At 38.1% G+C, this 11,815-nt stretch overlaps 1 protein-coding gene and 1 long non-coding RNA gene across 4 annotated transcripts; one reads left to right on the forward strand and one right to left on the reverse strand.

Annotated features, from left to right (window-relative positions):
- Window positions 1–515: 515 nt before the first annotated feature.
- LOC123397608 lies at window positions 516–2,272 on the forward strand. Its single transcript, XR_006609985.1, has 2 exons — window positions 516–879; window positions 958–2,272. It is a non-coding gene; the product is annotated as an uncharacterized LOC123397608 (long non-coding RNA).
- Window positions 2,273–10,184: 7,912 nt separating this feature from the next.
- On the reverse strand, window positions 10,185–11,110 carry LOC123395194. Of its 3 annotated transcripts, none has more exons than XM_045090137.1 (3): window positions 10,897–11,110; window positions 10,647–10,788; window positions 10,185–10,542 (listed from the first exon to the last, which is right to left on the reverse strand). In XM_045090137.1, the coding sequence occupies exons 1-3, from the start codon at window positions 11,092–11,094 to the stop codon at window positions 10,526–10,528; spliced, it is 357 nt and encodes a 118-aa protein (XP_044946072.1). In that variant the 5' UTR covers window positions 11,095–11,110; the 3' UTR covers window positions 10,185–10,525. The 3 variants fall into 3 exon arrangements, with proteins under 3 accessions (XP_044946072.1, XP_044946071.1, XP_044946073.1); XM_045090136.1 differs by having other exon boundaries at window positions 10,640–10,788; XM_045090138.1 differs by having other exon boundaries at window positions 10,448–10,535; window positions 10,640–10,788.
- Between the last annotated feature and the right edge of the window lie 705 nt (window positions 11,111–11,815).

The raw sequence follows: 11,815 nt of genomic DNA on the forward strand, positions 1-11,815 counted from the left end.
TTTTCAAACCTTTTTTCAAATTTCGGAACTTATTTTTTGAAAAATTCAAAACATTTTAATAAAAATATGAAACCATTTTTTTAAATTCCAGAACATTTTTCAAATTTTGGAACATTTTTTAAAATCCTAGAACTTTTTTCAAATCCAGAACATTTTTTTGAATTCTTGAACATTTTTTTAATTCTGGGACATTTTCAAATTTCAAAACATTTTTCAAATTGAGAAACAGTTTTTTAAATTTCAGAATATTTTTGGATAATCCAGAACATTTTAAAAACAGAAACAGAAAAGAAAGAAAAAAAACCGGTTTAGGGAATTTTCTAAAAAGTTTCCAAAACCCAAAAAACCGTCTGATAACCTTTAAAAGGTTTTCGAAACCGAAGGTGTTGAACATGTAAATGGACCGGCCCATTTATGAATACCCGTGTGCGAAGCCTCGACATTTCGACAGAGAATGCGACGAATAAGGATTTCCCTCCCTTCCCACCAAATCCGCGTGGCCCTCCGACGTCGGTTCATCTCCGACCACGACTGGAAAAAGTTCGAACCGCCACCACACGCACCGACTCCTTCCTGGAAACCCATCGCCGCCACCAGCTCCATGCCCTCTGTAAATACCACACGAGCCCCCAATGGTTTCCCCGCATCGTAGGGTTTGATTGATTGACTTCTCCTCTCCTCTCTTCTCTTCCACCTCCCGTCGTCGGGTAAGCGCAAGTACGGTGTTCGTAATCGGTTCCGATCTCGCGCTCCCTTTTCGCTATTCTTCGTCTGATTGTATTCCAGGCTAGGGTTCTGTCTTGGTCGAGGTGCTCCTCCCGTCGATGTCGAGGTCTAGCTAGTCCCGGTGTTTTCTCCTCGTCTGTTCCGTTGATATTGGTATCGTGTTCTGAACCTTGCTGCTTTGGTTTAGGGTCGAGGCTAATCTACTTTGATTTGACTTCTGATCTGATTTAGGGATCTATCATGCTCTGGTTGCGATGTGATTTAGGGTCGCGTCTTATCCTTTATATTATTATCATGGTCATGATTGCTTATTGGATTTAAGGTTGTGATGAGAAATGGAGATTATATTTGGCGTGAATAACGAGGTCTGTCGGTATAGATACGTGGAGGTGGAGCAGTTTGTTTTGTTTCATTTCTGTTTGTTCTGGAATCTGGAGGATTGGTCTGGTCGGTTTAGTTGGTTCCGTGGAGATGTTTGACATGATCCGAATGAGAGATTGAAGGTTGTGGTTTCATTTTGGCTTGGTCAGTTCAAGGTGTTTATATTTTTGTGGCGAAAAACAACGGGTTGGAGACAGTTCACAGTCAAAATTCTGCTGTTATTTTTGCTTTTGATCCCGTTCCTTCATACTTGGTCAGACTCAATAAAAATTGGAGGAAGTTGGAAAAAGGTTTGCTAGGTCTATTTGGATATATTTGCTTTCGCCTATCAGCCTATACACGTCAGATTATATGGAAAGGATTGTGCTATATTACCATGTTATAAACTGTGTTGACATGTTCATGGCGGAGGTGATTCTTCAGTGGCTATGTTTTGGTGTCAACTTTGGTTTGTTTCATTTCAAGATTCATAGGAAAATCGGAGGTGCTTGTTTTGTTTGCGTTCTAGATTTAATTTCTCAGGAAGCACCTTAAATGAACATGGAAGTTTGCTTTTGAAGTGATCTGTTTGAAGGTTGTTTCAACTACAGTGAAGATGCTCTTGGTTTGTCTCTGCAGAATTACTTCACTGTTGCTGTGTTTTTCTTTGGTGGTATGTCAAGGTGTATTCAGATGCTGGTTACTGTGTTGGAATCTACCAATCCTTCTGATCACTAGTTTGTGTGTATGATTTTCTAAACGGATATTTGGTTGGGCTTCAGCTGGTTTCATGTTCTGTCCGGTGTTGGATTAGTCTTAGGTTGGTAATTCGTATTCTTATTGTAATCTGCAGCCATGTTTTGTTAATTAGTATGTTCTAATGCAATTTATGCTGTACACAATTGTCAATTATGCATCTGGTCTGATGTTGCGAACTGTAACTGATGTAATTGTTGAATGATATGTATGGATGCCTTAATTTAGCCTTTCGTCGTCTGTCCAGTGTTGGATTAGTCTTAGGTTGGTAATTAGTATTCTTATTGTAATCTGCAGCCATGTTTTGTTAATTAGTATGTTCTAATGCAATTTATGCTGTACACCATTGTCAATTATGCATCTGGTCTGATGTTGCGAACTGTAACTGATGTAATTGTTGAATGATATATATGGATGCCTTAATTTAGCCCTTCGTCGTCGCTTGGTTGGGTGTATAAAAGCTATAACCAAATAGCAACTGAATTTCATAGCTTGATGTTCTTACTCCCTGCATAAGTTACATTTTTATTCATTTTGCTTGGTTGGGGTGTATAATAGTTGTAACCAAATAGCAACTGAATTTCATAGCTTGATGTTCTTCCTCCCTGCATAAGTTACATTTTTATTCATTGTTATCTGTTAAAATTGAATGGAGATTGTTGTGAGCATCCTGTTTTTCTAGTTGCCATGATCTCAATTTAGTAATGTTGACTATTGACCTAACATTCTGAACTTTGCTCCGTTATCCTTTGTTATGTTGTCCGTTCATCCGTTTGGTCAGTTTAACTGTGAAATATGATGGTTGTATTTTCTTATTCTGTCCTATAAGTATGCCCAAGATTCATTATTATCACATGGGGTGCTGTGCTTGTATTTAATCTTGATTTTGCATCATTCATGAGTATCATATTATGTCGCTGTTTTACGTAATTTAACTGTGAAATATGATGCTTGTGTTTTCTTATTCTGTCCTATAAGTATGCACATGATTCATTATTATCACAAGGGGTGCCGTGCTTGTATTTAATCTTGATTTCGCATCATTCATGAGTATCATATTATGTCGCTGTTTTACGTAGTTTGGTATTAAGCTTCAAGTTAATCGCATGTTAGTGTGAGGGCAATGTTGTGAGATAAGTAGGGGTTAGTCCATATAGAGTTCTATGTTTGCACTATTTGTAGTCTGCTTTTACTCTTGGAGTTTCCAACCTGGTTATTGTGAACTAAGATTTTATAGGGCGTAGGCTATATGGAACACCTTATGGTCTGTAACAATTTTCCATTCAACACAGTTTCAGTTTTGAGCAAGTATTCAAAGGCAATATTATGTGATAAGTGGTGTTGGTCTTGTCGGAGTTCTATGCTTATGTTGTTTATAATTTATTTTCACTCTTATAGTTTTCATCTTGTCAGTGAATTAATATTTTAGTTCTGATTTAACTTCCCCCCTTGGTTGGAGATTAAGAATGGCAGATACTGCAACTTTCAAGCTTAGTAGAAGATTTATTCCCATGTGATTTAGCTTTCCTTCCCTTATTTGGTTCATATGACAAGCATAAGCATGCCACGTACTATAATTTTCAGGTGCCTTGTTTTCAAAATTAGAACATTTTATTATCTTGAGATTATTTGAATAATTACCTGTCCCTGATTTGTTGTGCTGTATTTATCTCTTAGGCCTGAACAGTGCAGTAGCTGTTACATAAGTTCTATATATGACCTAATGTTCTTTTTGTGTGCTTGGATGCGGGCTTCTGTTTGTTTGCTAGTTCTCATTAGTTCAGCAACTATCTGAGTCTTATCCTCGTGACTAACTAGAGCAGTCTTAACCAAATGTACATATTATTTGTTGTGCTTAGCACTCTTAAATTTCTTGGTTACAGTCTTTATGATCTAGTTTTGATGCTCTTCCTAAATAATGTCAATAATGTTATGCCGTTTAACTTACAATCCTTGTTCTTGAGTTCCAATTCCTACAATCTTACTCCCTCTGTCCCATAATATAAGAACGTTTTTAACACTACATTAGTGTTAAAAATGTTCTTATATTATGGGACGGAGGGAGTTATTTATTTTGCTTAGTATGGAATAATGCTTTCTGTTAAAATGATTTATGGAATAATCTTGATACTGGACACTGTTCACATGATATTTTTAATGGTTAGGGAGCCAAGTAGGTGTTGCTACATTCCATGCATTATTATTTAGTTAGAAGTCACCTGAAAAATGTTTTTTTTTTCATGTTTGCATGTTTTATTGACAATGGATAGTTGACAAAGAGATTTATTTTGAGGAAGACTTTGTTTATCTTGTTTGCTATTCTTTGCGCTTAGTGACCATCTTTGTATGTTGTTAATTTATAATGTTAAATGACTTATGTGTACCCTTAACAATCTTTTGCTTTTTTGCCAATTCTACTTGTGATCTGTTATCAAGTAATAATGTCAAATTGGTCCATAACCAGATTGTTCTCAGACAGTGTGTTCTTTTTTTCTCGTCCATTGCATTTTGAAACACAATATGATAAATATTTAATTGTTTCAATCTTAACTGTTGTGTTGTTAAGCTAAGTATGTTTCTCCTATTTAACTAAATTTAAGAGTAAGTTCTTAATTAATCCTTAATATATTTTTGACTTTCTGCTTACTACCTCTTTAAAAATCTCTAGATAAATAATATTTACCATGATGTAATATAGTATAGTTTGAGGCCCCTTTACCACAATTGTTTTGTTAAATTTGTATGTACTCACGGGGTCACTCCATTTCCTAGATGTCACTTTTTCTTCTCACTGTGCGTTCTCACCTCGAGTTCTGCTAGTTTCGGTAGTTTTATCTTTGTGTGACTCCAGGTTTGTATGTACAAGATTTCTTTATCACCTTGCTCGAATTGTGTGAAACTTTGATCTCAACTTTAATTCAGAACTTGGCTCGATAGCTAATATCAAAAAAAAATCTGTCTCCATCTTATAATTGTGAATATTTTTCATAAAAATAGATCAAAGTTATTGAATAGAGGAATCAGAATCATCTCATTGCCTTCTCTGCTTTATAACTTAGGATGTGATTCTGCTATGTTGCAGGTGTGCATGTAGAGTCTAATTATTTCTTTCATTTGTTTGGTTTCACTTTTTGGTTAAAGATTGGTAGCAGAAGACATTTTGCCCTTTCTGGCACTGTTATTTAGTATGCCACAGCGTTAGAATTGCTTGTTCCATACTTATTTTGTTTACGCATCATAATGTATCTAGTTACATATTTGTCAGTAATTCAGATAGCAGGCGTGTGCATGTAGTTTAATATGCCACAGCGTTAGAATTGCTTGTTCCATACTTTTTTCTTAACATATCATAGTGTATGTAGTTACATATTTGTCAGTAACACCTTCTGGGCCTACTCACAGCTATGTTTCATATTTGTTTCTTTAAACAAATATTTATGTATATAGTTACGCCATGAATTGAGAACATTTAAGGTACGTTACGCCATGAATTCAAATAACAGTTAAGGTGTGACCGACCTTGAAGGGGGTTTGGGTTGTAAAATCAGGAGGAGGCCTTAATTTCTTTGTGTAGTTAAATTGCTTGGCTCTATTTTGTGTTGCTCATCAGATATTCATGAGGTGTATACATTAAGATATCTTCTTACTTCAGCGAGGTCATTTTTATTCCGAATTATAGTCAAGTCTTTGAGCTCACATTTTAGCTAGCTATAATTTTGCAAATAAGTAGCTCTCATAGGTTCATTATTAGTACCATGCTTTCTAACATGTGAGGTTCATATCTTCAACCTTTTTTCCAGACATCTTTTTACGCCCTACAAACTAGGACATATATTTTGACTCGTAAAGTTCATATCATCCCATTGTCAAGTTAATCTTGTCTCTGTTTAGTCTGCATGTTAGGTTTGTCTTAAGTCAAAGTTTCTAACTTTCTCTTAGGCGATAAGAGTGGTTGGTGCGTCGACTAGTGAAGTTCTGTGGAAGTTGGTGTTTTTCAAATGTGTCCGGCGTCGGTCGAGACGCGATGTTGTGTTTTGATTAGGATAGGCTCTTTGTGTTGTAGCTTGCTTTGCAGTGTTGTCTGTCTTTGTTGTCCGTCTTTGTTGTTCGGATGTGGTGTTTGCGCTATGCTTGCTGTTTGCAGTGAGTGTAGTTTCTTTTAACTCAAATTCTGTCTTCTGTAAAGCTAAGGTATGCCTAGGCGTACTCTTGAAAAACAAAACTTCAACAAAAGTTTATAAGAAAAAAACCCAACATTCACAATATCACTAAATTCATCATAGAAAATATCTTCAGTATACTGTAGCTTTTGATGCTTTTCAAAAAGAAACGGGAGGACTATTTTTTTTCCATTGTTATAGCGTTGTTTTGTATACAGCTATTTTATCTTAGATGGTGCGTCGTGCATCAACTTCTTCGACTCTGCATCACCTTGAATTTGGTGCATGGCTGAACTTGTAGTGTGATTGTGGTAAACTGTCATTATTAAGGTGTAATTTTGAATGTTGACCTTTTGTCTGGATTAGTTATCGGTCTCTTTCCAAAGCTTTGGCAGCATTTTGATTTGTTGAAAATAACAACTATTTGAAGAATATTCATTGGGTTTACTGGACAGTCAAGTACCTGATATTAGTTGTGTCTTTTGAGGTAACCACAAACAATTGCAAGCTTGAAAAGGTGAATTTGTATGTGGTCTTGGACTTGGGGGTGTATTTGGTATCTTGCACTTTTTTTAGATCTCTAGCATGCATCTTTGCTATTTATGTGGTACTCCCTCTGTTCCTAAATACTTGTTGGGGAGAACTAGATTAGTTCTCCCCAACAACAAATATTATGATACAGAGGGAGTATTTTTTTTCCTTAATGCATTATTTTTGTCTCTTTTCTTTTTGTAATTAGCTACTCCCTCCGTCCCAAAATAAGTGTCTTAACTTTGTACTAGCTCTAGTACAAAATTGTAATAATCGCGAGACACTTATTTTGGGACAAAGGGAGTATTATTTTTACTAGTTCTACTTGGTTGTCGCTCATGAGAATCTCTGCCGCAATTATCCATGCTTCAATATAATTAACTTAAAACATATAGATTTATGTGATGTTGTCTGTATCCCATATCATATTGAGGTCTGTCCACATTTTGGTTATAAGGCTTGTTCTTCTAAGATAGTTGAAGGTATTAACTGATTTTTTTTACATTTGTAAGTTTCTTTGACTGTATATTCCCTTTGTTTGTGGTACAATATTGAAATGATTATGTTCAAAACAATTTTAGTGCCTATATTGTAGGTTCATTAGCACTATTGTACATCTGAAATGCAAGTTTCTACATTTTTTCTGTATTTTTCTTACTGCATTTGTTGTACAACTTAGCTAAACATATCAATTCTATGTTTTTTTCAACTTTTGAACCATTGTTATTGTATGGCTGTCTTTTTTACATTAGATAGTGTACTGTACATTAACTTGTTTTGACAGGGTCTTAGATTTGGTACATGTCAGGAATTTCTAGTGTGATAGTGTACAGTCATGATGCAGGGTAAACTTGCTTATGATAACTGCTGTTTGACAAGTTCAAAATGATGATTTTAACTGGGGTATGTGACTTGGGGTGTATTTATTAGCTTGAGTACAATTTTTTTTAATTGTTTTGAGATGTTTAGCATGGAAATTTGCTTTATATACTTTTTTTTAACGCACAATAAGTCTATTATGTTGGATAGATCGAGTCTTGCTTGGCGGTAGCTTCTGTTTGTATGATTTAGTTTGAAAAGGAATCGCTTATCGTTCTGTCGTTGGATGTGTTAGCTGTGTGCAAAATGACCCCTTGAAAGACCATCTTAGTAGGTCATTCTTATTTGTTTTGTTCTATTTTTTTGGTCCTCGACAATTCTGGTATGTTTTTAAATCTTGGTTTTTAGTAGATTACAAGATACTGTGCTGTTTATATGTCTCCTCTGGATGGCTGCTTTAGTTCTTGCATCTCATGTTGATGTGTGTTGTATGTTGTTTGTATCTCCATTTACAGTTTGTATTGTTTGCCTGTTGACATGTTTCATCTTCGTCTCTCTAGATTTATTATTGCCTCTTTATATGTGAAGCGTATGTATGGGGTGGGTGAGGGTGCGTAACACTGCCAATGCCGGTCCCAAGCCCGGATAAAAGTGGAGGGAGCACCAACTAACTTTTGTATCGGACAGATGAACATCCTGTTATGCTCTACTAGTTTTGTTGTATTTTTTTGTAAGTTGTTTCAGACTTCCAGTGCACTAGAACCGGAGCGGATGGCCGATGTGGGTAGCTCGTCCAGCTTGAGTATGAACACAGGAAGTTAAAATTTGCGGTCTCAACTGATCCCATCATCAAAATAGGGAAGAAATAAAGGAAAACAGGGAAGAAAGTAAGAACTTGGGAGGTATGTTGATGTTCCAAACCCCATGGAAGTTTGCCAAACGCTTGCCAAGCAGAGCCAGGGGACATTGGTGGGAAGTAGTTCATTAAATTTTATGGTTCTTCTTTTTACTGTGGTCAACTCTACGAGTAGCACGGGGAATACATGTATTCATCAGCTGTAACTTTGCAGGTGTGGTACCTTCATTTTTGGCGTATAATTCTACTCACCAATGGCCAATCTCCATTTTCTTTTTGACGAAACAACAGCTTAGTGCTGTATTTCATTGATGAAGAGAGAGCAATGACAATGGTTCATTTGGTAGATCTCAGCCTCAGTTTACTCTACCAAATCTGCTTATGAACATACTGTTTGAAGGAACTGTGAAATCACCCCTGGTGTTCAATCTGACGAGGTACTTTCTGCTATTTGTACTCTGACGTCATGTCTGGGTTCTCATATTCTACCGGCCATCGCCCTGATTATGTGTTGAGCCCCTGCCCCCCGTCCTCTTCTAGAACGCCCTCTTCCTCTGCCGCTACAAGTTCCTCTGCCTTCTCGCGGCCCTCTTCCTGCACCTTTAGCGCAAATAGCCTGGAGGTTTTGAATACCAGAGCTTTCGGATGGTCCCTGCACTCCTTAAACATGTGTCCCAAGTGTCTCACATACAGCACACCAGTCCGACAGGCGTTCAAATTTCACCCTAAAGATCTCCCGAAAGACCTCTTGCTTCTTATTCACCAGCAGTGAGACTTCATTCTTGAGAGGTTTTGTTACATTGATCTTGACTCGCACTCTGAAGAAATTGCCTTCGAAATCGGGAGACTTTGATTCAGCATATCCAAACTCGCCTGCCGTTGCTGACATCGCTTTGATATTAGGGAAGTACTTGTCTAGCAAGTCATGAGTCTGCATCCAGATATCGATCTTGCTAAGAGGAATATTGGACGGCTGGGTGAAACCATCATAATGTGCAAGCACTACAGCTTCCCGCTTGAACTGCCGTGTACCTTCCTGCATAACTTGCTCCTAGTCACCCAGGCACGAAAACTGCAAGGTGTAAAGGTTTTCTTCAAGGGGACGGATTTTCACCTCCTGCGTCAGGTCCCAGGCCACCCTCATGTTTCTATAGAACCAATACTGGCTGTTACTCTTGTTCGTGTGCACCCTGGCTAGGGCCATCCATCTGGTTGCTTCTTCCGTCCACTCATACATCTCTACAACCACGTCTTGCGGGTTCCTTCAATCCTAACTCTTCCATCATCGCTTCCAGGTTGGAGGTGGCCGAGCGCAAACCAGATGCATTGTTCTCCATTAGATCTCTTGCCCGAGAGAGAAGTTTTCCGCAGGCAGTGGTTCGCTAACTACCCCACGTCTGGTCGAGTCGACCAAAGGTCATAAAGACTCCGACAGCTGGAACGGAGAGGGCGGGACGACGACTAGAGGTGAAACCCATAAAATCATGCGACCAACTCATACCTCAACTTGTTTGGGACTAAAGGCCATATTGTTGTTGTATTGCATAAAATTAAAAGAATCAAAACTTTTCTTAAATCAAATATGACCAAGTATTGTACTCATATAAAAAGTTTGGCTAAGAATGACTCCCGTTGACTTAGGGACCAAATAGCGTCACCACAGAGATGTTAAAAGAAATTGCTACCCATCATGCAATGCGGTTAAATGTCGTCAACTAGTGGATGAAGGGATGATTCAAAATTTCTGTTTGACAGTGAATGACCCCTTGTCATCACAGCCACCAGTGTGGATCATGGATCCCAAAAAAAGTCCTAGCAGACAGTTAATTTCCAAACTAACCATCAAAGTCACTATGTAGATCATTGGAGTGCAGTATTTTTCTTTGTTGGGCTACAAATTACTCCCAAAATAATGCATAACAATCAGGTTATGGTTTAAGTTCATACTGAACAAAATAAAACCAGTCAAGGCATTCTTATATAAAAGTCTCATTATCTGAAAAATCAATGAACTGAGGTCAAGTCTACAACTTCTAACTCAAAACAGAGGTTAATTTGCACCTTGATACTAGTTCATTTTGTTCAGAAACATCAATTATTCCTAAGTTTCTCAACACAAACAGGACAATTTGGCCAAGAATCAATTAAGTACATTCCATGAGCAAAATACAATGCCTCCCTTGCCAACACTTTTAGCACCCCCTCCTAAGAATACACACCTAAACTTCAACGAGGTAACAAAAGAAACCGATGATGATGCAAACAGTCCACCCATAAAAAGAGGCGTTCCTTCATGCATAGCCTTTGCCCAGGCAATTCAAGCACCGCTGTACCCTGAAAATGTGAACAAATCAAGGAAGGAACGGCCATGGCAACACTACTACTAGTAGCATCCAGCAGCAGCAAACAGGAAAAGTAAAAGAAGGCCAACCTAGTACCATCACAAGTAGGGCAGATGCACGGGTTAACGAATACCGGGTCGTAGAGCGGAGACCATTCGACCGTGGAGCTACCCCTGCAGAGCCTGCACCCGTAGGTTCCCTTCCCCTCGCATGCACCACACTGCATCGCGAATTTTCTCTGGTAACAGTGGAGATTGGATGCTATCCGAGTCAGGGCAAAGGCGTGGATAGCAACGAAGGATTTGTGCTTTGGGGTTTTGATGGGCTGGGGCCTTGGGGGTGTTACCTGGTTGGTATCGGAGAGAAAGCGGAGGGAGCGTACGGCGACGGTGGATGCTGTGGAGAGGAGGAGGAAGCCGCCGCCGAAGTACGCCGCGGCACGTCCCACGGCTTGGAGCTGCCGCCGGACGCGGTCGCCGCGGCCGGATTCCATGAGCGAGCGTAGCGAATCGAGTCGACCCGGGTGCGTTATCCTTAGCCGCATAAACCTGGGCCTCCACAATACAAGGCCCAGCAAAGCTACTTACTATTTCAATCAAGGGAAAATCTAAAGAGAAGTGTGCGTACAGTGGTGTTCCCGTGCGGCGGACGCACCCTAGATTCCGTTTCTATGGCCAGAGTTTAAAAACTTTTATCTCTTAAACCGTTAATTCAACAGATGATTCGTTTTCGTCGTTGACTTTGTTTCGACGAAATCTTCAAAACTAGATCTCATTTCAACATGTTTCGACAAATATTTTTTTTTGCTCGTACTTACCACATTTGTTGCACTTACCTGTCATATTAGTAAGTACTTACTTGTCTGATAAAAAATAACTTAATTGCTATATTTTTAAAAATTACGTATAAATATGACATCTCGACATAATCAAATTGACAAGTAGAAACAACTTTTTTTAGGCGATTACGCGTAAAAGTATGACAACTCAACAGATATAAAACTGGTGATCATAAGAAATCTTTTTTGATCATTGTTTGTAAATATGACAGCTCGGTATAGTTAAACTAACAAACACACAAAATAGTTTTCTGGCAAAGTTGTATGTAAATATGACAAGTTGGCATATTTTCAAATTGACTAACACAAGCTATGACATGTTTTTTATATCATGTATAATGAAAACTGCTACAAAGCTTTGTACGAAACAACATTAAAAAATGTCAAACAAGTTATATTTTTAAAACTAGTGTGTAATGTTATTTTT

This window comes from Hordeum vulgare, chromosome 5H (assembly GCF_904849725.1).
Source record: "Hordeum vulgare subsp. vulgare chromosome 5H, MorexV3_pseudomolecules_assembly, whole genome shotgun sequence".
NCBI lineage: Eukaryota > Viridiplantae > Streptophyta > Magnoliopsida > Poales > Poaceae > Hordeum > Hordeum vulgare.

What these genes read in the sequence shown, in the direction of transcription:
- LOC123395194 (XM_045090136.1), bottom strand. Translation starts at nt 11,094, where the DNA reads ATGCGGCTAAGGATAACGCACCCGGGTCGACTCGATTCGCTACGCTCG. An exon ending in TTCTCTCCGATACCAACCAG is followed by an intron (nt 10,789 to 10,896) that starts GTAACACCCCCA and finishes CACTGTTACCAG; the next exon opens with AGAAAATTCGCGATGCAGTG. An exon ending in CCTACTTGTGATGGTACTAG is followed by an intron (nt 10,543 to 10,639) that starts GTTGGCCTTCTT and finishes TCACATTTTCAG; the next exon opens with GGTACAGCGGTGCTTGAATT.